General features: G+C 43.9%; 1 protein-coding gene across 2 annotated transcripts in view; it reads left to right on the top strand.

Moving 5' to 3' along the window:
- The window catches only part of LOC110497384 (polypeptide N-acetylgalactosaminyltransferase-like 6), a 231,440-nt gene that overhangs the window by 182,863 nt on the left and 23,005 nt on the right, over window positions 1-25,572 (top strand). For both annotated transcript variants that reach the window (XM_021573463.2, XM_021573464.2), the window contains exons 6-8: window positions 1,021-1,206; window positions 3,957-4,140; window positions 25,203-25,320. In XM_021573463.2, coding sequence (XP_021429138.1) covers window positions 1,021-1,206; window positions 3,957-4,140; window positions 25,203-25,320 — 488 coding nt within the window. The remainder of the gene's footprint in view (window positions 1-1,020; window positions 1,207-3,956; window positions 4,141-25,202; window positions 25,321-25,572) is intronic.

Here is a 25,572-nt window from a genome sequence, read left to right on the forward strand (position 1 = left end):
AAAAGAGCAACACTGATTGTTTCTCTCTTTCCCTCTCTCTCCCTCTGTATTTCATAATGTACCATCTGACACCTCCTTGGTCTCTGTAATCTACCTAGAGTGTCATCCCCTCCCGTCTCTAGTAATGATGACATAAGTGTCTCTCCGGCACGACTAGCTGATTGGTGACCCATCCTGCTCAGGCACATCCAGAATAATCAGCCCCATCAGTGGCCTGGAGATAGCTTGAGCTGATGAGCAGCTGGGAGCTAACATCACCACCCCTACCTCTCCTTTCTCCTCTCTCTCTGTGACACAACTGTGATCTTAACTCCTACTGTATAAGGCATGGTCATATGGCTACATGGTATGCGTTATAGGGATACATTTGTGGAATGCCATTATCCTCTTATAGCGGTCTAAGGCACTGCATCTCAGTGCCAGAGGCATCATTACTGCCCCTGGTTCAATTATTATTATTTTTTTTTAACTAGGCAAGTCAGTTAAGAACAAATTCTTATTTTCAATGACAGTGGGTTAACTGTTTGGTTCAGGAGCAGAACGGCAGATTTTTTTACCTTGTCAGCTGGAGGGTTCGATCTTGCAACCATTCGGTTACTAGTCCAACACTCTAACCTCTAGACTACCTGCCGCCCCGAATCCAGGCTGTATCACATCCGGCTGTGATTGGGAGTCCCTTTGGGTGGGGCACAATTGGCCCAGCGTCGTCTGGGCTTGGCCGGGGGTAGGCCGTCATTGTAAATGAGAATTTGTTCTTAACTGACTTGCCTAGTTAAATAAATGTTAAATAAAAAAATAGAAATAAAATATATATGATTATAAATCTCTCTCCTCCTCTCTCTCTCTGTGTGTGACAAGAGGTGATCATAACCCATGTACTAAATAATGTATAGGGATGGATATCCTTTTATAACACTCTCCCATCTCTCTTTCTCTCTTTGAAAAGATGATCTTTGAGGAATGTACTGTATAGGGATGGATTTCATTCTAACCTTTTCTCTCTCTTCCTCTCCTTCCCAGAGCACCTGAAGGGCCGTCTGGAGGAGTACATGGCCCGGTTCCCCAAGGTGCGCATCGTTCGGACCAAGAAGAGGGAGGGTCTGATCCGTACCCGTCTGCTGGGGGCCTCGGTGGCCAAGGGAGAAGTCCTCACCTTCTTGGACTCTCACTGTGAGGCCAACGTCAACTGGCTGCCCCCCCTGCTTGGTGAGTGTGTGTGTGTGTGTGTGTGTGTGTGCGTGTGCGTGTGCGTGTGGACCAGCCACACAAAGTGCAGTCCCCCCTGTTCGGTGAGTCGACTGGAACGGAGTCTCAGAGCGTAGCTGCAGGTAAAGATAACTAAAAAAAAAGCTTAGATCGGGAGAGATTTGGGCCAGGAGAGGAGTGAGCAGGAAAGGAAAGTGGGGGGAGAAGAGGTCGGGAAAAGTGGGACGGAGAAGGTGCATCTTTTAGTCGTCTTTTTTTCTCTGTAAGAAGAGAGTGGCGCTGGGGAGAAGTTTGGGTCAGGAGAGCGAAAGAAAGGGTGACAAATCGAGCTAGAGAACGTGTGAGAGAATAGGAAGGTTAAAATCTCCATAAGAAAACTGGCTTATCTCACACTTCTATATATGTCAGTTTCACAAAGGAAATCTCTCTCTGTTTCTGTAGTTTGTTTGAAAAAAGAGTGGCGCAGCCTGAATCCATGTTCAATGCACGTTCCCGACGCGCCGCTCCAGGGGTGCAACCCTAAGCAGAGGAAAACTGCCTCCTGGGCTGTCGCATCACGTGTAGCCTGTGAACAGGTGTGCTGTTCTTCACATACCAGCATAGTATGTTACTGCAACATTAGGGAGACTAGGGTAACTCCCTGATAATAGCCTTCTCCCAGCACATCTCCCAGCACAAAATAAATGGATGTGAAGTGATTACAGCCATTACTGTACTCAATCACACAGGGACTGGGATTCCCATGAAAGGTATGATAGATATGTACGCCCAGGTCCCTATGATAATAATAATAATAGTAGATAATAGCCACACCACCACCACCATTCCACGACATGGCCCCATTGTCTTCTGGCTTACGGAGAAACAGGACTCGCAGTATGGGGTTCTTTAATTGGTTGGAATGGATGAGGTATGCGTCCCAAATGGCACCCTATTCCCTTTATGGTGCACTACTTTCCTATGGGCCCTCGTCAAAAGTAGTGCAATATAAAGGGAATAGGGTGCCATTTGCGAGGCTGATGTAATGTGGGGCGTGAAGCGGAGGAGGGAGGCCATGCTGTGCTGTGGGGCTCGCATGCATGAATAGAGTGGAGGAGATACCGCAGTGAACCCCAGGCCATCCACAGGCACGGTGACACATGCAATCATCCTGCCGGGCTTTGATATCAGATCAGTGGAATACAGGGATTTGCTGTTTGTCTTTCTTTCTTTCTCTCTTATTTCAACCTCTACCTCTCTCTCTCTCTCTCTTTCTCTCTCTCTCTCTCTCTCTGTAGATCTAAGACTCCAACACCACACCATTCTAATTAACAGGCCAGGTTTTATCACTGCTCTCTGAATCTAATGCTTCCTCTCTCCTTGGATCTCCTACAAACCATGGATCTTACCTTGATCAAAGGACATAATGTATAACCCACATAACGAACGGAACAACTTTTGAATTAACCGCTCTTTCGCTATGTGTAACAAACCTATAGGATAAGGAAGTGTGGGCATGGCAACTGGGTGGATTACATTACAGTTTTATTTTTCACCTGACTGCTACATTTGAAATGCAGCCCCTTCTCGTTTAATGAGCTCTTGAGAGTTCCCTTCCCATTTGCCTCTTGTTATTTGCCTTTTTGTTCATTTCTATTTCATTACAATTGGGAGCTCTCTCTCTCGTTCTCTCTTTCCTTTGTTTGAAATGTATCCATGCAGGCCCAGTAAGATGGTGTCATGGGTATTCACGTTTTGACTACTTAACAGCAGCGCTGGAAATGTGAGGGAATAAAACAAAGGATGGTGTCACAGTAAGCACACTAGATGAATATTACAGAGACCTGCACATAAACACCAACTGATTCAAGTCAATAGTTTCTGTATGTTTATATTGGCAGGGCCAGGGGGCAGTTACTGTTTGTACAGCCTTCCATATGCCAATTAAATGACATCTTAACCGTGTGAGAAACCAGCCACCATTTCAACGTGTGTTACTCTTCGCCATGCTGCATGACAATGATTTTATAGCAGTTGGCCATAAGCAGATCTGGGACCAGGCTACCAGTACTGAGCCCCATGGCATGTCAATAGCCATAGGACCACAAACAGATCTGGGACCAGGCTACAGTATTGATAGTAAGGTGTGTCATTGTACAATACTGTACAGTTACTCCCCATTAGTCTCAGTGCTGTGGTGTTGGGCCTCTGCTCCCCTTCTCTCCATGGTCCAGCACACACGGCCCACAGAAGAGAGAGGTGGGCGGGGTGTGACAGATCTGGGGCGGCTTATCATTGCTCAGCTCAGTCACACACACACGGCAAACAGACACGTCGAGGTTGGCTCTCAGGCCTCCACGGAGCCAACCTACTTTGAAACGCTGTAATTGTTTCTAATCGTCCAGTGACTCGCTGTCGGAGGAGCAGAGCTGCCCAGAGACCTCCACATAAGGGGAGAGGAGGGAGGAAGCGGTAGAAGGGGACAGAGGGAGGGACGGAGGGAGAGACAGAGGGAGGGACGGAGGGAGAGAGGTCCAAGGGGACAGAGGGAGGGACAGAGGGAGAGAGGTCCAAGGGAACGAAAGCAATTGCCCTGGTTCCACTCCCTATGTGTACTTCAGAGAAATGGAGAGAGAGAAAAACGAGATAGAAAATAAAGAAAGAAAGAAAGAAAGAAAGAAAAATAAGGAAAGAGAGAACTACAAACAGCAGGGTATGGTGATTGATACATGCTCACACTCTTTCTCTCTGTTGTTCTGTCCCGCATAAAGACCAGATTGCCCAGAACCCCAAGACCATCGTGTGCCCTATGATTGACGTGATCGACCATAACCACTTTGGATATGAAGCCCAGGCTGGGGACGCCATGAGGGGAGCCTTCGACTGGGAGATGTACTACAAACGCATCCCCATCCCTCCAGAGCTCCAGGGCCCCGACACAAGTGATCCCTATGAGTGAGTACACAGATACGCATGTGCACGCAGTCATACACGCACACACAGACACACACACACACACACACACACACCCCTACCAACCACCTTATATGTGTCATAGACAGGCAGCCCAATTCTGATATTTGTTTAACTAATTGGGCTTTTGACCACTCTTGACACCCTAAAATATCTTTGTGATCTAGGTCTGTGATCTGTGTCTAAGGCCATTTTATCCCTCATGGAGATAAGAGTTCCTCCTATCCTATCCTAGGTAATCAACTCTGAAAAAGATGTGATGTGAAAGAGCTGATGTGATTGGTCAAAAGATCAGAATTGGGCTGCCTGTGTAAACGCAGCCTAATTTATGACACACGACACCAGCCTGCTACAAGCCGCACGGCTGAATCATTTCCCCCAGTCAGTTACTAGAACAGTGGCGCAGCCAGGCAGCAAGGAGGGCAGGTGAGAAAGCTAGAAAGCTAATTTCCTCTGCTAGCCCTCTTCATATATCCCTCTAAATTAATCCTGGGCTTAATGCCTTGGCTGCGTCGCCAGTTGGGGGTGAAATGTGTGAGACGGTGATAGAGGATAGGGGATTGGGAGCAGCACAGCAGTCACTGGGCTGTAACATCCTCTACTCTTCACTGTGACTGACTCCTCTGTCTCACTCTCTCGTTCCCCTGCTAGGGACTTTTTGCTTGCTGCTATTACTGTGTATGCAATGAATGCTTAAAGGAACCCGCTAACCTCTCTTTAGACCACCAGACATGACTCACGATGTCTGGCAAGCTGTCCAGTTAGTCACTCTTTACACCCTCAAATATCTTTGTGATCCGAGGTCTGTAATCTGTGTCTAAGGCCATTTTATCCCTCGGGAGATAAGAGTTCCTCCTATCCTATCCTAGGTAAGCACTTGCTGTTAAAGATACACATCTGAACCAACACCTTTTTTTGATCTCTTTAACGCGCCAGGCTCCGACTGGCGATCGCTCACAGATCTACAGAGGTACGTAGGTAGAGGGCCCCTAGAATAGATGGGGGGTGCTTATCCACATTCTGTGCGACCTACTCAGAAATGTCTGTAATGTCCAGCTGTCAGGGTGCTGTTTTCCCTTGACTAGCGGCTCCCTCCCTTCTCGTATCTAGACCTTTCCCAGGACAACCAAATATCCTTCCCCCACCTCCACCGCAACTTGCCCAAAACACTGACAGCTCAATGCCGTGCACCCCTGGATCTGAACCTTTACCTAATTTAAATTCTATAACACCAGCTCTCATTTCTGGTTCCCTTTATCCAAATCTCCCACCTCTCTGCCTATAGCCTGAGGCTAAGCTATCCACACTCAATGGTCCTCTTCTTATCCTAAACCCAGACAGACAGAAAGGCAGACCGACAGCCCTCCTACCTTCCAACGAACCCACCCCCTGTTCCCAGACTATCCCCCCAGGCTGCTGCTGCCTCCTACTCCTCCAGACTCTAAGGACTTGGCCCAGGGCAGCTCACAGTAGGCTGCCCAGACTTGTATGCTCCCATATAGGCCCAGAGGCCCAGCATGGACCCCCTACCAGGCATGAATCCATGGATCCTCTCTGGAGCCAGCCAGCACAACTCACACAGCCAGACTCCCAGCCAGGCCTCCTTGGCTCCATTCTGTTGCACTGATAAACCAGACCTTTAACCCTCCCACATTGCTTTCTCATCTCAACTCCATCATCCTAAACTTTCAATGTGTGTGTGTGTGTGTGTGTTTCTTATTACCACAGGTGTCCCAGTCAAAGCAGTGCTAAATTGAGATTCATTAAGGGAATGAATGCAGAAGGATGATGCTCATGAAATGTAACACTTTCCCAAACTGCCTCCATCTGTCATGTTTGGCTATGGGAGAGAGATTCTGTTCAACCAAGATAATACCCACAATGCTGTTTGGTAATGTGAACATGGGGCGGGTACACTGAAATGATTACAGTTTAAATGACATTACTACTGCACCAATATATTTAGACTCGAGTGGCTTATTTGAGAAAAATCACTGTGCGGGGTTGACTCATATGAAAAGTTCTGGTGGAATGACTTAATCGTAATCATAATCGCACTTTGAAAGTCGAGCACGTACTGTATTGAAGGCATGTTCATTTGTATCAGCAGACACAATACTACAACCATTCCATTTTCACTTATTGCTTGGTCGAACAGAGCAGGACACATACTTTGAGTACATTACTTTTAGTGAGCCACGTACGTGTTCTGAAAGGAACTCTTCTATGTTCATGTTCCAAACAAAGATATCAAAGAGTGATTTTTTATCTCACCTACGGTGTCATCACGTAGGGGGCAACGTTTGTGAAAGACTTGCTCCTTTAAAATCCCCTATTTATTTTTATTTTTTTTACCTGTGGGTGCTGTGTTTTTGTTTCGGGTTTGAGAAAAGTGAAGTTAAAAACACGAAGAGGAGACAAGGAAGAAAGTAAAATCAATATCGAGACCAGTATTTTTTCATGGGCGTTGTGATACCGAGCTGAATATCTGGACATATTCCTCATCACAACCTTGTCTCTCTGGGAGGTTAAGAAGAATATCCAACAGGGAGGAACAATGTAATATAAATAACTAGCTTAGGTCAAGGTTTCTACTTAATTACAATGATTCTACAGAACACACATATCTCATTAGAATAACAGTTCCTTATGTACAGGAGAATGTTGAGGATGAGAAGGCTCTCTTCCTTTGTTATAACCAACGACATGCACTTTATTGTGAGTATGTTGTGGAGGGAGAATGGGACACTCCGTAGCATCTGATCTGAGGTCAGGGTAAGAGGCATAAAGGAGGACCCTGATGCTGACAACGTAACAGGCAGTGTGTCCATGTTAAACTTTGCCACGTGCCATGGCACTGATGGTAGACCCCCGTGTTAACTAGCAACCAAGGCTTCTGAAGATGTCCAAGACTTAATACATTAGTCAGTCCGTCTGTTTGTGAACAACCCTTTCTCTGTGTGAAACTAGAAGGACCACCAACTTCCACGTCAAGTCAGGACATTTTGTGGATTTGTACATTAAAAAAAAAAAGAAAACATAAAACAACTTGCTCCGGCTCCGCTGATTTCCTACTTTACTGATTTCCTACTTTGTTTGAAAAAAAAAAAAGAGTGGGAGAGTTAGACAAAATGGGGCAGCTATGATTTTTCACAATCGCCTCTCCATTCCAGAAGAGAGAGAGAAAGAGAGAGAGAGAGGAAGAGACAAACATGTGATGGACTGGTAATGAGGCTCTACTGCTAGGTGCAGAGGAGATACAGGATTCCACAGGCTTTCAATAAATCCTTCCTGCCTTTCTACTGGTGGCGCCACATAGGGCTGCAGGCCTGCCTGCCCCTGTCTGCCTTCCTGCCTCCATCCCTGCCTTTCTGCCTGCCTCCATTCCTGCCTTCCTGCCTGCCTGCCTTCCTTCCTTCCCTCCATCCATTTCTGCCTTCCCCCTGCCTGCCTGCCAGCCTGCCTGGCACATTCAGCACTAACACATTGGTATGTGTGAAGTGTGCTCCTCTAAGATGCCTTAATATAGATCTTAGCGCCTGTTATCAGATGAAAGCAGTTCCTCTATCTGGAACAAAGCTCATTGTGAAATGACTGATCCATTGAGAAGGCACATTTTGCTTCTTTTTTTTTCATACTCTGTGCGTGTGCGTGTGTGTGTGTGTGTGTGCGTGAGTGTCGATCGGTCCTAGCACATCAGAACTAAATTAAACCTGATAATTTAACTGTCACAACGCTGTTCTTAACTGTCACAACGCTAATCTTGTTAAATAAACACTACACCCCCCCAACCCCCACACACCCCGACACATACACACACATGCACTTCCCTTCTCCACATTCAGATCATGACATGACCTGCACTCTGACCTATCTCTCTGTCTATATCTGATGTCATATCGCCACCTACTGGCCTAACAGCAACATCATAATATCCTTTACATACGTACTGTATCACCATAGTCGACTCAATTTAACCTTCGCTAAGCCCCTCCCCAGAATTCTGGGCAACCAATCACAGTGCTCCAATGGATAGCAGTATGGTTACACTCGGACAAGCTCATGTTTGAAATGAATGAAAGCCAGTGGGCAAACAAGTTTTATTAAAATATATATTTTTAACGGCTTAATAATGAAGCCGTGCATTAGGAGTACTTGCTACTGTGATTTTTGAAATGCAGAGCGGGTATTTTTTTAATCCAAAATTATACTTTTGTTACATTGTTTGAAAGCTCAGGGGGTTAGCTAGCTCTCAGTATAATTGACCACCAAACATTGCTAACGCTACCTAGCTAACCACTTAATATAACTTGTTTTCTCGAAATGTATGTTAGCTAGCTAAGTTAGCCATATTAACTCCCATCTGAGGTCGACATCAGGATACGATTCCAGAGCACTAGTTTGCTCCAAATTGATTGTAGATTTGGCTACATGCTCACATTGAATTCAGAGCCAATCAGTGGCTAGCTACACTACAAACATAATTTTACCAGGTTCACGAGAAGCAGTTGACAGTCCACCACATCATACCCTAGAGTTTCCTGATTACCAAAGGGTAGTCTGTGTTTAATTTCCTTGTGTATTAAAGTTTGTTATCATTGTGGGGGGATTTCGCCAGTGGTTATTGGGGGAATTGGGTTTCCCAGGAAAATGTCCAAGATTGTAACAGTAACCAAGGGAGGTGGACAGAGGTGAAAGTAAGACGGTCCGATACGGCATCCCGGTTAAATAATTAGTGGGGGTAAGCCGTGCCGGTAAAACGTACGCCTATAGGCTATTACACAGTGTTTTAATATTACTGCATCTCAGCTTGATGATAAATTAGCGAATTGACTGGAAACCGGGTGCTATGCAATCTAAATTGCGTTGTGGTTTGAGGAGAACACTTACATGTTGTCAAGGCGGTGATGGGTGGCCAAGACGCTCGGCGCCAAGGCGGAGATGAGTGGCGTGGACATGCATCAGTTCAGGCAACAAGTGTGAGCCTAATGACAATTGCAGAATGTCATCACAATACACGTAGGTGTTTTGTAACAGATGCCTCTTTGCATTCATGAAATTGCGGGTGCACAGTGCACTGTTGGGGTTTGGATGCTGAAATGAGTTTCTGAGTGGACGAATGTGCGTGGGTAGCCAACAGGAGCGCCTTTGTTAAGTGATTGTTTGACAATCAGATGAAAACATCATGACTGGTTGTGTTTATGCCACATTAAAAAGCATATGCGGCGTGTCCATAAGGCAAGGGGAAGCTTTCCCTAAAGTAAATTGAATTAAATTGCCAAAATGATTAGCTAACTCCTGTCTATACATAAATAAAAAAAATCATTCAATATAGGCTACTAAAACAGAAAGCATGATTTGGCCACAGAGGATAATTAGCTTTAAAAAAAATAGCTGCGGATTGTTTTAAAATGCATAGCCTGCAGTCGGAAGGGCTTGCAATTTGAGCAGCACTTGCTGCGAATACGAAATAGATGATTGTTGAGTTGCTACCATCAGTGAAAAGCAGAGAGACCCAGCCAAGCATATCGCAATATTTAAAAAGACAATCGCAGAAAAACTGTTTGGAAAGTAAATGGCTATTGCTGTAAAGATATGGCAATGAAAAGACTCCAGTCTATCTGTTAGATATCAACATTCTTAACTTAATTAAGCGAACAGTCGCATATCTTATTGGCACCAGCAGATAACAGCGACCATATCCCCGTTGAGACTGCATATTCACTGTCTGCCATTGGGTCAGTACCACTTTTGTTTGTTTTTGGACAATCACTTCCTCCTCCAGGTTAGATGGACATCATATTGTATTTGTGTCTCTCCTTTTTGTAGGCCTATCATATGGATCAGACAACATTGTTTTTATTGATCTGTTTGTCAGTGTCAGCAGAGTAGGTTACCCTGTCATTTTTTTTGCATAATAAAATGGGTGAGCGCACATACAGGTAAGACATTAAATCTACTTTCACCCCTGGGGGTGGGGCTTAGCGAAGCGTCAATTAGTACAATACAATAAACTCTCATTCATATATTACAGACACTGCTGCCATCCCTACATTCTATTATATCATTATAGCTGACTCCATATACTAGGGTCCCATTGTTCTGTATAATATGCAGTCTGTGGAGGCGGAGGGCATTGAATAATGGATATGTACAGTACATTCATTTTAATCATAATATAATCACCATACAGAGACAGAGTGACTGTGTGCCCTTGCCGTCTCCTACTACGGTGCCTTGAACACACACACAGACACACACACAGATACACACACACAGACAGAAACACACACACAGACACACGCACAATCTGCACATGGCGGCCTCAAGGCGAGGGGATTATATAAAGATAAATAAATACATGACGGGAGGGGGGTACCTATGCAGAGAGAGCAGGGAGCTGTATCACTGGATAGCACACACACATTGGGCCTATATTCTCAGCTGACTCCCCCTTGCCCGCTGGCAGTCTCTGACCTTGGCTGCATGGACGTGCATTGCAAATGACTCCCCCCTACACACTCGCACACACACAACTCCCCCTCTATACACATCGCTAATCCTCCCTTCCATTTCCATGAATTGAACTGCTTAAAGGGATGCAGGAGGACACATACAAATATTCACAAGTTCATCTGACTCTAGGGAAGTAGAGATAAAGGGCTTCATCGCCAAAATCCTGAAGTATCCCTTTAATAAAGCCATCCATAATTGGCCATAAGATGGTTAAGGCATCCATCATTCCATTTTCCCCAGTGGAGAGCTTGGACTGTGCTGGTGAGTGGAGAGCTTGGACTGTGCTGGTGAGTGGAGAGCTTGGACTGTGCTGGCCAGTGGAGAGCGTGGATTGTGCTGGTGAGTGGAGAGCGTGGACTGTGCTGGCCAGTGGAGAGCGTGGATTGTGCTGGTGAGTGGAGAGCGTGGACTGTGCTGGTGAGTGGAGAGCGTGGACTGTGCTGGTGAGTGGAGAGCGTGGACTGTGCTGGCCAGTGGAGAGCGTGGATTGTGCTGGTGAGTGGAGAGCGTGGACTGTGCTGGTGAGTGGAGAGCGTGCACTGTGCTGGTGAGTGGAGAGCGTGGACTGTGCTGGTGAGTGGAGAGCGTGGACTGTGCTGGCCAGTGGAGAGCGTGGATTGTGCTGGTGAGTGGAGAGCGTGGACTGTGCTGGTGAGTGGAGAGCGTGCACTGTGCTGGTGAGTGGAGAGCGTGGACTGTGCTGGTGAGTGGAGAGCGTGGACTGTGCTGGTGAGTGGAGAGCGTGGACTGTGCTGGTGAGTGGAGAGCGTGGACTGTGCTGGTGAGTGGAGAGCGTGGACTGTGCTGGTGAGTGTAGAGTGTGGACTGTGCTGGCCAGTGGCGAGCTTAAACTATGCTGGCCAGTGGGGAGCTTGGACTGTGCTAGCTAGTGGATAGCAGATGGCAATCTCTGTTGACGCTTTTTCTATTTTCTTTTAGGCTCTGATTAAATTGTGTGATTTTTATTGATGGAAATGATATGGGTGGTAGAGTAATAACTGTGGTTTGGCTGAAGTTTCCCTAAACAGGTTGTGGGTGTGTGCGTGGGTGTGTTTTGCATGTGTTTGTTCGTGTGTGTGTGTGTTTATAAGCAATGTTCCCTCTAATATTTTTTTGTCACTGAGCAAATTTCAGGTCTGCTGAGTGCAAACCTGAACGTTGTGAAAATTCTGTGTAACTTCCAGAGCTGTGAACACTGTGGCTGTACCCGCTTTAAGTTACAATTTTAACAGTGGCCAAGTAGGCTACTGTGGTTATTTGATCATAGTTTGTTTTGTTTCTGTATTGTTGCATTGAAATTGGCTAATATTGCGTTGTAAAGGCAAACGTTGATAGTGTTAACGGGGAAAACTCTAGAACAGTGGTCACCATCCTTTTCTGAGTCAAAATGCAAGCCGAGATCTACCACTCAGAAATTTTTTTATAAACCGTAAGCATATGCAACATTAACCAATTAAAAACAGTACTGTAGCAATGAGGAATGTGCAGTAAGCTATAGGCCCAATACATTATCACTGCATATTGGCTTTGCTTGAATTGCCCTGCCAATGCATTGTTGTTCAGGCCATTTTTATCAAAATTTGAGGTGGGCTATATGATCACACTGGTAATAGATCCATTGTTGTATTACTTGTGAGGCACAGCTGAGTGAGCATACATTTAAATCATTTGCTTTTTATTTTTATTTTACTGGGCTGATGGTGTCTGTATCTAATGGTCCGCCTATCTGAGGGTCTCTCAACATCCCTCGGCTCTCCCTTTCCTCCACAGACACTGACCAAAAAGGGACACCGTCTTCCAGCTGATGGGGAGGCTCGAGTCGCACCGCATTATTTCTGCCTCATGCACAAATCCATGTTGTTACTCCTATGAACAGAGAAAGTGAAATATTCCTTGATATTGAAAAAGACCCAAGCCACTAATAATAACAACAATGCAAGACTATAGATACACTTTCCTCCTCATTCATTACTGCTGCAGTGCTTGTTGTAGAGCTGAGTGGAAATAGGAAGAACGGGCATTTTATGGGTTATAAAAGTGTTGAATACAGTGTTGACAGTGCTGAGTAAGAACTTAAACATGAACTCACTCATAAAAACAGAAGCTCTTTGCCCTATTCGTTGACAGTCTCTCTCTAGTCATGGTTTTAAACGTTTTGAAATCTCACAGTATCAACTTTGCTGTATCTTTCTTTTATGCCTGCTAAATTACTGCAGACACGGTAATCTGAGCCATCCGATTGGCCAGCGGTAGGTAATAGTGCACTTGATGTACTAGGATGGAAGCAAATGTAAGTAATTATAACGTCATAACGAGTCATGCAAAAAATGTACTGTTGAGAAGAATATGTTAGTTAATGTAGAGACAAACGATTATGCATTTGGTATAAATATTAGTTCAGAACCTAGCTATGAACCTCAACCATCATAGCCTGTTGTATTCACTGATCATGTACTCTACCTTGGCAAATAAAGGTGCAGTTCAGGTATGAATGTATGTGAGACATTCTTTTTGTCAGATGTGTGCGTACTGGTAGCGAAGTCAGGTGCAGGAGAGCAGAGATTTGTGAACAGGCGCACACTTTATTTAGCAAAAGTGAAAAACGCACAAAGCAGTCATAAGAATAATGTTTAACAATAAACATCTTCGTGAAAAATAACATGGAAAAAACAAGCCAGTCTGGCGCGTCAACAATACACACGTAACACAAACTATTTTACACAAAGACATGATGGGGAACAGAGGAATAAATACATGTAGATTGATTGGGGAATGAAAACCGGGTGTGCAGGGAACAAGACCAAACAAATGGTCTTATGAAAAATGTGAAAAATGGCGCGGCGATGGCTAGAAAGCCAGTGACGTCGACCGCCGAACACCGCTCAAACAAGGAAAGGAGCCGACTTCGGCGGAAGTCGTGACACTTTTAAGTCATGTCCAATACAAGGAGTATCAAACTCCATTCTTTGAATGACGCTGTGTCTGCATGTATGTATTACAATTATACACGTCAACAGTGTTCACCAATCTTGGTCCTGGGACATCAATGGTTTTTATTTATTATTATTTTTATTTTTTTAACCTTTATTTAACCAGGTAGGCCAATTGAGAACAAGTTCTCATTTACAGCTACGACCTGGTTACACATTGTAACTATGCAATAGACTAGAAACATGAAGTCATTAAAAGCTGATTTGTAATTCATATATACATAAACAGAATTTAAAACACTGTACACTACACTTCCTATGCATCATGTAAATACTCTAAGCCCGGTTCATCTCAATATCTAATTCCCTTCATCTGTATTGATCTAAGGACACAGGATAGGTGTTGTATTTCATCAAATGAGAGACTTAATTTCAACCAGTAGAGAATGTGAAACGCTTCATTGAAAGAAATTCATTATCCAAGTTTTATAAATACATGCATTACAAATGTTATAATTGTAATATGATATTATAAATACAAGTTAAATCTGTACTTAAATGCACATCTGGTGTACATGATATAAACAAAGGAAGAAAGACGAGGTAGGTAGAGAGGTGTGAGAGAGTAAAACACAGAAAGGGAAAGAGGTAAGAACAGAGGGGCAAGGAAGACAGCATATGATTAATGAATCACAGTGCAACCATAATATTCTCTCAGTTCATCACAATTACATAATAGTGTCTCTAGCAGTGTCTCTTAACAGCATTGGAACCCCAGCTGGCCCGAAGGTTATCTTAGTAGCGGGTGAGATGGCAATGACGGGACTGGGGGTTGGCATCCTCTTTCACATCAAAACATACCTGCAGACGAGAGACAGATGGAGAGAAAGATTAAGCCTTGTTCTCTTTTTATTCTAACATTGTCAGTCCTCATAATCATCAGTAGGTGAAATGCAAAACTGACCTTGGATCATCAACTCTGGGACAACTACATCTCTATCTGTATCTCAGTTAATAATAAATCACTTTAATAACACTTCCTGTTGACCCGACAAAGTTGGTCATGCCCTCTATGTGTCAGCCAGTTCAGATGCGGGGGGGGGGGGGGGGGGGGGGGGGGGGGGGGGGGTTCACCGACATAGCTGAAACATATAGTCTCTCCGAGCCACGGCCTGTTCACCTATCATCCAGAAGGTGAGGTCAGTGCAGGTGCATCAAAGCTGGGACCGAGAGACTGAAAAACAGCTTCTATCTCAATGCCATCAGACTGTTAAATAGCCATCACTAGCCGGGTATCGCCAGGTTTCTCAACCCTGCACCTTAGAGCCTGCAGCCCTATATAGATAGACATGGAATCACTGGCCACTTTAATAATGGAACACTAGTCACTTTAATAATGTTTACACACTGCTTCACTCATTTCATATATACATATATACAGTGCCTTGCGAAAGTATTCGGCCCCCTTGAACTTTGCGACCTTTTGCCACATTTCAGGCTTCAAACATAAAGATATAAAACTGTATTTTTTTGTGAAGAATCAACAACAAGTGGGACACAATCATGAAGTGGAACGACATTTATTGGATATTTCAAACTTTTTTAACAAATCAAAAACTGAAAAATTGGGCGTGCAAAATGATTCAGCCCCCTTAAGTTAATACTTTGTAGCGCCACCTTTTGCTGCGATTACAGCTGTAAGTCGCTTGGGGTATGTCTCTATCAGTTTTGCACATCGAGAGACTGACATTTTTTCCCATTCCTCCTTGCAAAACAGCTCGAGCTCAGTGAGGTTGGATGGAGAGCATTTGTGAACAGCAGTTTTCAGTTCTTTCCACAGATTCTCGATTGGATTCAGGTCTGGACTTTGACTTGGCCATTCTAACACCTGGATATGTTTATTTTTGAACCATTCCATTGTAGATTTTGCTTTATGTTTTGGATCATTGTCTTGTTGGAAGACAAATCTCCGTCCCAGTCTCAGGTCTTTTGCAGACTCCATCAGGTTTTCTTCCAGAATGGTCCTGTATTTGGCTCCATCCATCTTCCCATCAATTTTAACCATCTTCCCTGTCCCTGCTGAAGAAAAGCAGGCCCAAACCATGATGCTGCCACCACCATGTTTGACAGTGGGGATGGTGTGTTCAGGGTGATGAGCTGTGTTGCTTTTACGCCAAACATAACGTTTTGCATTGTTGCCAAAAAGTTCAATTTTGGTTTCATCTGACCAGAGCACCTTCTTCCACATGTTTGGTGTGTCTCCCAGGTGGTTTGTGGCAAACTTTAAACAACACTTTTTATGGATATCTTTAAGAAATGGCTTTCTTCTTGCCACTCTTCCATAAAGGCCAGATTTGTGCAATATACGACTGATTGTTGTCCTATGGACAGAGTCTCCCACCTCAGCTGTAGATCTCTGCAGTTCATCCAGAGTGATCATGGGCCTCTTGGCTGCATCTCTGATCAGTCTTCTCCTTGTATGAGCTGAAAGTTTAGAGGGACGGCCAGGTCTTGGTAGATTTGCAGTGGTCTGATACTCCTTCCATTTCAATATTATCGCTTGCACAGTGCTCCTTGGGATGTTTAAAGCTTGGGAAAACTTTTTGTATCCAAATCCGGCTTTAAACTTCTTCACAACAGTATCTTGTTCCTTGTTCTTCATGATGCTCTCTGCGCTTTTAACGGACCTCTGAGACTATCACAGTGCAGGTGCATTTATACGGAGACTTGATTACACACAGGTGGATTGTATTTATCATCATTAGTCATTTAGGTCAACATTGGATCATTCAGAGATCCTCACTGAACTTCTGGAGAGAGTTTGCTGCACTGAAAGTAAAGGGGCTGAATAATTTTGCACGCCCAATTTTTCAGTTTTTGATTTGTTAAAAAAGTTTGAAATATCCAATAAATGTCGTTCCACTTCATGATTGTGTCCCACTTGTTGTTGATTCTCCACAAAAAAATACAGTTTTATATCTTTATGTTTGAAGCCTGAAATGTGGCAAAAGGTCGCAAAGTTCAAGGGGGTCGAATACTTTCGCAAGGCACTGTATATATACACTGTATTATATGCTACTGTATTCTAGTCAATGCCACTCAGACATTGCTCATCCTAGATTTGTGTGTATTGTTGTGAATTATTAGATTCTACTGCACTGTTGGAGCTAGGAATACAATAATTTTGCCACACCCGCAATAACATCTTCTAAAACAGTGTATGTGACCAATAACATTTGATTTGATTTGATAACCTAGAGGATTTAGGGAGAAGGGAGGAGAGAAAATATGGTAATTATTGAGAAAATAATGTAGTTAAAGATAGTGTTCAACAGGAATCTGTGTGTGTGGTCTCACCTGGTGTCCACACTAAGTGGCTGCAGAGTACTTTATCAGGGATGCATGGCTTAAGCTGGATGCCACTATAGAGGTGAAAGGAACACCACACACTTTCCCTCTTTCTCACTTTTTCAATACGGTAGATTTAAAGGGTTATGCCAGGTGTACTCTCTGCCTGAATGAGATCAATTATGCCAACAAAGGGTCTCATGCTCTGCTGCTGGCACATTGTAGAACAGATGTCCACAGGCAGAAAGTGTACAATGTAATAACGTGCAGTGTAGCTCAAAGCTATTGCTTTTGTTGTGTTGAACTTGGTATACAGTTGTGTGTGAGTGAGGGGGGATTGTTTTAGTTTTTACTAAGTGAACGTTATTTTTGCACACATAGCCTTGTGCACTTGATCGGTCTTCTACAGCGGCCAATATAACAGAGCAGAAATAGAATGCCTGTTTGTTTCATTCTATTTCTACTTTAAGACATTTTTTTCCCCCAAGTGCAATATTTGAATGTGTGTGGTCACAAGCGTTCTATTATAAAGGCTGTCATGGCTAACTGCAATAATAGTGTATTGTTAGTGTATTGTTTTTTTCTCTGGACTTGAGTGTCATTTGCAGTAAAGTCTAGGCAACAAATAACATTGGATTGCTTTCCTAATATTTTTTAGCTGTGAGTTCAGTGGCGATTTTAGCATGTAAATCTTGGTGGGGCAAACAAAAAAAAGTGTGCCATTAACAGGTGCCATTAATACAGGTAACGAGTGGAGGACAGAGGAGCCTCTTAAAGAAGAAGTTACAGGTCTGTGAGAGCCAGAAATCTTGCTTGTTTGTAGGTGACCAAATACTTATTTTCCACCATAATTTGCAAATAAATTCATAAAAAATCCTACAATGTGATCTTCTGGATTTTGTTTTCTCATTTTGTCTGTCATTGTTGAAGTGTACCTATGATGAAAATTACAGGCCTCTCTCATCTTTTTAAGTTGGAGAACTTGCACAATTGGTGGCTGACTAAATACTTTTTTGGCCCACTGTAGGGTGTCTAATTGTTCTAAATTTTTTCAATATGGGTGACTCTTAAATGAGCCTGTTTTGTTTTTGTACAGACATCACCCTTCACTGAACAGCACCCTCACCTGAGAAGTAGAATGCAAAAGGAGAGAAACAGGGAATTGAACAACTGCAGTTGACATAGCTAAGTAAATGGAAGAATACTCTCATTTCAATGTGGATGAGCATTTGGTTGTGCTTAGTGTAGTCTATGGTGTTGCCAGGGAACAGCACCCTCTTTGTAGAAGTAGGAGGTGAAGATCTCCCGCACACAGATTGCCTCCCGTGCTGCGTTGTTGGACCCCATCCTTGAAACATCCTGCAGAGCAGCAGACTTCTCCTCTGGCGCACGAGGGCGAGCTGCAGATCCCCTACTGGTCCTTGTGTCCATCATCATGAAGTTATGCAGGACACAGGTAGCCTTCACTCACCTGAAGTCTCCCAGGAGGTAGTCCCAGATGGCCCTGGTCATCCAACCTTGCATTGCCCTACACGGTAACTGTAGGCAATCATTTTGAAGGTATCTGTAGGAATATGGAAGATCGTTTCATTATTAGACTTTTAATTCACCAGGTCATTGTGGATTACTAAAGTATAATATCCCTTATAACAAACCATGATAACATCGGATAGATAGATAGATGCATGTGCACACATATGTACATGTGTAGCACGTGACAAGCCGGATCATATCCAGGATAGCATCACAAATGAATACATAAATACCACTTGAAGCTTGATGATGGGTTGATCAATTGAATCAGCTGTGTAGTATTAAGGCAATGAGTCCCCAGGACCAGGACTGAGAACCACTGCTCTTCATTGGGACCTCTTCATCTGCAGACAGGCTTTCACCGCTCTCTGTATCTGAGGACAGAAAACATCACAAGAAACAGACTTCATTATTCTCAAAGTAGACCGCACTGAATGTTATGTTACTACTACCTCCGTCCTCTCTTCTGGGGACTGGAACTACACAAAAGTACCTGCCCTATCCAGAATAGCCTAATCTCTCACTTATCTATTTTACCATCCTCCGTGACTGTTAGTTAGCTACCTACAAATGCATTTGGAGTTGTTTTTTTACAGTGATAAATACATCCAAGGTAGCTAGCTAATATGAAGTTAGGTAGCTGGTGATATTTAATGAACTTAGCTAGCTATCTATACAGTATGTAAAGTTGGCTAGATAGCTAGCTAGCTAGTTAGCTAATAATACATTGTTTTTTAAAAACATTTTTTAAAATGTATATACCTACATGAATAGGTTCTCATATCCATGTGGGCAATTGGAAACAGAGCAGCAAAGATTGTTTGTCACCAGAGCGTTTTACAGCATATTACTATTTACCTTGGAATAAATTCATGAAATGGAGAATGGATCAAACTATTTACCCATTACATGTATTATTTAACAAGGCAAGTTAGTTTAAGAACAAATTCTTATTTACATTGACGGCCTCCCCCAGCCAAACCTGGATGACGCTGGGCCAATTGTGCGCCGCCCTACGGGACACCCAACCACAGCCAGTTATGATACAGCTTGGATTCGGAACCAGGGTTTCTGTAGTGACGCCTCTAGCACTGAGATGCAGTGCCTTAGACCACTGCGCCACTCGGGAGCCCCTAAAATAATTTTGTTCCTGGGTGGGCCAGACCTTCATACAAACTAAAGTGCACTATTAGCCTACCGCTGGCCAATCGGATGGCTCAGATGACCGTGTCTGCAGTAACGTAGCAGGCATAAAGGAAAGATACTTTGCAAAGTGAGATGTCAAAACGTTTAAAACCATGACTAGAGAGAGACTGTCAACTAATACGGCAAAGAGCTGCTGTTTTTATGAGTGAGTTCATGTTTAAGTTCTTACTCAGCACTGTCAACACTTTGTACTCAACACTTTTATAAACCATATGCTGCCAGCACACCTACAAGCGAACCACTCTGGGTGGCCTAAGCAGCACGCTGCAATTCACCGCGTGCTAGAGTACACGAGCCGTAAGGCTTTATCGTTGGGTTTTTCACAAACGTTTGTCGATTGACTAGGAATGCCTTGGAGATGGACCAGTGGAATGCGATCGAATGGTTGGTGACTGCTGTAGAACTTCACTCCACTTTCTATCTCGTGCTTCTCTCTGTGGGGTGATATTTCTGCATGGCATCAGTGCGGCAGTCTCAGGGCTAGAACACACATGCATGCAGTTTAGAGGGAATATTGTTTATAAGCTGCATAAATGTGGTATGTGTGGAGGTCCTTCCTTAATTGGATCTGAGAGCTCATCCCTTGAATGTACATGATGATTGACATCTCCAGGCAGGCAGGCAGTAATTGGGGAGCGTAGCTCAGAAACAGATAGGTGTCAACATATTGAGGTGTTGCTGAGCTCGTCAGAGATGTGCGAAGTGTTTGTCGACAGACAGAGGCTCTCCGAATCGATGCCTGAGTTTTTAAAAGCTAAGCCACTGAAAGCTACAGTATGTCTGTCTGCACTACAGAAGAGAAGGGGAATGATTAGTTGCATTTGGAAAAGCCTAAGTAAAGAGAGGTTGGAGCTGAGCTCCCCTATCGTTTGGACTGATGGAGACGGGTGGGAGCCCTTCCAAATTGTCTCCTCTCACACACACACACACAATCCTCTGTTGCTTTACCGTGCTGTTAAGGGATGACAAACATACATGAGGTGTCAAAGTCTTGCTAACTATTTGTCTGTGTCCAGTGTGTGTGTGTACAGTGTGTGTACAGTGTGTCTCTGTGTGTGTGTGTACGGTGTGTGTGTGTGTGTACTGTGTGGGTGTGTGTGTTTATTCTTCAACATCTGTCTGTGTGATTCACCCAATGATAAAGAACCTATTCTCCCTGGACAAGAGTGTTCACACATTACACCGCTTAACCCAGGACAGAAACAATGTTATATTTGAAGAAGAAAAACCTCCAACTCATTTCCAAAGAGAGAGAGAGAGAGAGAAAGAGAGAGACACTGAGAGAGAGAGACACAGAGAGAGAGAGAGAGAGAGACTGAGAGAGAGAGACACAGAGAGAGAGAGAGAGATAGAGAGAGACACTGAGAGAGAGAGACACAGAGAGAGAGAGAGAGACACTGAGAGAGAGACAGAGAGAGAGAGAGATAGAAAGAGAGAGAGATAGAGAGAGAGACAGAGATAGAGAGAGAGACACTGAGAGAGAGAGAGAGAGAGATAGAGAGGCCAAAGGCTTCAACAACATGGCTTTATTAGCATGTTGCACTAATTCCAACAGCATTTAACTAATCACATCAGATAATTAGTATTTTGAGTGGAATTACTTCTTAATTCGCTTATAGTCAGTCAGTCAGTGTTCAGACTAGTAAATTGCCTGATCTTGCGAGCTTACATACATGATGGCTACACAGATATCAGCGGTAATCAGTCTGGTAATTATGAGGCTATGTTCAGACTGTCAGGGTTGAGCTCTAGTCTAATTCCACAAGGAATTGGCCATACATAGGAAACCACACACACACACATCCACAGGAGAGAGAGCAAGAGAGAGAGAGAGAGAGACACACACACACACACACACACACACAGGGTCTTCAATTCAATGGCATTCATGTCTCTATTTCGTTTGCCTAACGTGCTACATATACAGATTAATAGAGCAGCTAAGGACTTGTTTGTAAGCTGTTCTCCAAAGGTCTATAATGTACACATCAATGTAGAACACCAGTGATCTGCTGTGGAGAGTGCAGTACAGACTCAACTGGCTGGAGGGTAGAGTAGTGTTGTTTCAGAGTGCTGTAATTTATGCATGTTTAGTATGATAACATTAGGAACCGTATGTATGAAGGTTAATGAGCTGTGTGAGCCGAGGCTTGTACAATGTGTGTGAATGTGTGTGTGCGTGCCTGTGTGTGTGTTTGTACAGTATGTGTACATAGGCCAATGCGTGCTTGTGTGTGTCCTGCTGTTTGATTACAGTGACTCCTACTCCTATGGGCTTCACAGGCCAGAGGCCAGAGAGACTCAGTCAGCCTCAGTAAGTAGCTTGACCCGGTCACACACGCCCCACTCTCTCAGAACCTCAACCTGCAGCGGTGTGACCTCTGCTTTACTCACCTGGCTGGCCAACCACACACACACACACACACACACACAAACACAGGAACACACACATACAGCCTCCTCCGTCTCAGCACAGCCTCATTGATCTACACGTTCCCTCTGAGATCCCTGTCTAATTAAGGGATCGATAACAGCCACCACGCTGCAGTCTTACTATATCATATCCAGTTTGGCTGCTCCCTTCAACTCAGACACAATCCTTCCTGGAGGAACCCACACTGAAGTAATCACATCTCCTTAGTGCTAGCCCTCTGTCCCTGGCAGGTTTGATTGACTAATATCATCTTGACTGACTGGCCTTGTTTCTTGACTACATGGTCTGCATACCAAATGGCACCATATTCCCTAAATAGGGCACTACTTTTGGCCACAGACTACTTTTTGATTGGGATTGTGCTAGGGCCGGGAGAAGGAACGTGCATGCTGCATATTCATATCAGCCCCCCCCCCCCCCCCCCCCCCCCCCCCCCTCAGTTTTATCTGTTTGTACACTGACTTTGCGTATAATTAATTAATCCTACAATATTGAATTTGGCTATCAGGGCACCCTTGAATAAATTGCATGACGTCTCTGAATGCTGCCCTCCTTCAATCAGATCATCTCTTCATAGCAGGCTGGTTCCTTCCTCCTTGTTGGGTAAGCCTCCTGTAGGATTAGATGAAGGATATTAATTCTCTCTCTCTCTCTCTCGCTCTCTCTCTGAGCCTATCAGCAGCAATCCAGCCTGATCAAACAGTGTAAAGCCTCCACTAACCACTGAGATATCCACAGCTAAAAAACAGCTCTCATTACCTTCTATATCACCACACAAACCATCCCACTCAATCTCTCCCGTGGTGTATTTCAACCGTAGTGAATCAAAAACGGACTTTCCAAACGAGGAGGGTTATATATATTATGCTTTAATTTCAACCACCACAACCAGAAAGTGTAGTGTCCACGACAACTTTAACTTCCCAAATAATCTTCTAGTGTTGTGGGTTTTTTAAGATAAGAATAATACGTGAGTTAGCTCTGCATTTTGTCTAATCCCTCATTCCATCCACTTTATCCAGAAGTTGTAGTGTCAATGACAAATAAACTACTTTAACTTCCCAAATAAACTATGTTCTCTAGTGTTTTTCAGCTGTTGTTGGCAAGGCTGCTAAGAAGATAAAATATATAATGATTTCAGCTTGCTCCACCATTAGCTCCTTTAATTGAGTGGACTGGTATATTTCAGCGCTTTATTCAATTGGAGGGAAGCAGGCCGGAGGGTATTACCCGCAGAGTAAATAGATTTCTGCACTGAGCTCCCTCCGTCTGGCTCTGCCTTCACCACCACACACAAGCTCATACCTCACTTGTTGTCTTGTTTTTTGCACAGGCAGATCATGGTTGTTATAGATACATAGACACACAAAAAAATTGGAACAAGGAACATTAGGCTCCTTTGAATCATCATTGGGTCAGACCAAACAGTTTTTCGGATTAAAAAGACTGTCTATCTGTGGAGGCCTAACCTTAAGACACCAAATCCAATCCCTCCCACAACGCCTTTGCTATTTTGGATTTTACAGCTTAAAACTTTCTTGGCTTAAAGCTCTTTTTTGTTGACTAAGATGCCCAAATAATGCGACGCTTTCCCTGTGAATTAGGAGGTGTGAAGAGATTTAATGAGTCAAGCTTGCTGTTGTGTTGTGGCTTCGCACCTTGGTGCTGTTTATTCGGAGCATTTTGGTTACAAAAACACCCCTAGTTCAACGGCTCCCCAGCTCAAACGCTAGACCTATCCTCCACACTGCCGTACCGCATCCATCCAAGCCTCGCATCAAGACACCGCCGCTCTTTTCTCTCAGTAATTCAAAGGGCTGTGGTGTTTTCCTTTTTTGGCCTCCTCTACTTACATCACAGTATTTCATCCCCCCGCGCTTTATTAGAAGATCGTCGCCTCGTCCTCGTCGCTACCGAGGAATGACTCAAACGCAGGAAAAGAGCTCTTCCCATTACCCGGAGGATTACTCCGATTCTCCACCATCGTCGAAGAAGAACGACAAGGAAAAACATTCAAACATGCCAAAGCCAGGGTCCAACAAAATCCACTCCCCGAGCTTAAGCCCTGCTGAAAGGGAGTGTGAAATAACAATGAGCACAGGTTTGGGGCAGTACAATGAGCAAGGAGGGAGAATAGGAATAGGCAGGGAGAAAGGATTAGAATACTATTAGTAGAAGCAGTTTGTTGTTGATGGGAAGGAAGTTGCTTCTCCTTGGAGTAGATGCTGCTTACTGTGCACCAATCCCTGATCTGCTTAGATTTTTCTGTAGATTCTGCAGTGGGAAATGTGAAATGTCAGGCAAATAGCCATGTCAAGTGTCAATCATGGGGATTTTTGACTGCTTGAGCTCTCTGTGAAGTTTATCGATTGCGCGAGGGTCGGTGTCAGCATACCGCGATAGACTGGTATTTCTTTGCCGTGATTGGAGGAAAGCTTTGACTGAGATAAGCCTGAACGGAACATCCTTTATTATTGCAAGCCATGGGATTTATGGGTAAAGACTCAATATGTCTTTGAGACTGCCTGCGTGCATGTTTTTACTATACAGTGCCTTGCGAAAGTATTCGGCCCCCTTGAACTTTGCGACCTTTTGCCACATTTCAGGCTTCAAACATAAAGATATAAAACTGTATTTTTTTGTGAAGAATCAACAACAAGTGGGACACAATCATGAAGTGGAACGACATTTATTGGATATTTCAAACTTTTTTAACAAATCAAAAACTGAAAAATTGGGCGTGCAAAATTATGCAAATTATGCAAAATTCCAAGCTGGATGCTTGGAATTACACCAAATGTCACCTTTCAATATATGGATGTTATGCACTATTTTAACTTAATAAATCTGAACATGGTAATTAACACTTGTATTATTTCTTTGTCTCTCACTGGTTCTCTTAGACAGATAGAGAAACTGTACATCTCTCTTAAGAGCTACAGCTGTAGCAGTAGATGCTCACATTATGACACAAAAAAACTAGACACCGCCACATTGTTTTGTGCTGATCGGAAGATTTAGAAAATAACTTTACCGACAAGCTAAAGACATGGATGCTCTCTCTATCTCTCCTACAGGTCTCCAGTGATGGCCGGAGGTCTCTTTGCCGTCAACCGTCGGTGGTTCTGGGAGCTGGGTGGCTACGACACTGGCTTGGAAATATGGGGCGGAGAGCAGTACGAGATATCGTTCAAGGTGAGCAAACATGTATAGAAGATAGCGTTTCCCAATCATACATTTCTCTTACCAATGTTCTCAAGACTGGAACAAGTCTTATCATTCAAGTATCTCGATACAGCACTGTAGAGAAACTGGAAGTCTTAAGGAGTCTTAAGGTTGCTAGTCATACTCATGAGGGCTAAGTTCGTCTTTCAGTATACACCAGGGTTCGGCAACTAGATTCACAGGCCAATTTTTGTCGGAGCGGATGGTCGGGTGGCTTAATCA

Source organism: Oncorhynchus mykiss, chromosome 19 (assembly GCF_013265735.2).
Source record: "Oncorhynchus mykiss isolate Arlee chromosome 19, USDA_OmykA_1.1, whole genome shotgun sequence".
Taxonomy (NCBI): Eukaryota; Metazoa; Chordata; class Actinopteri; order Salmoniformes; family Salmonidae; genus Oncorhynchus; species Oncorhynchus mykiss.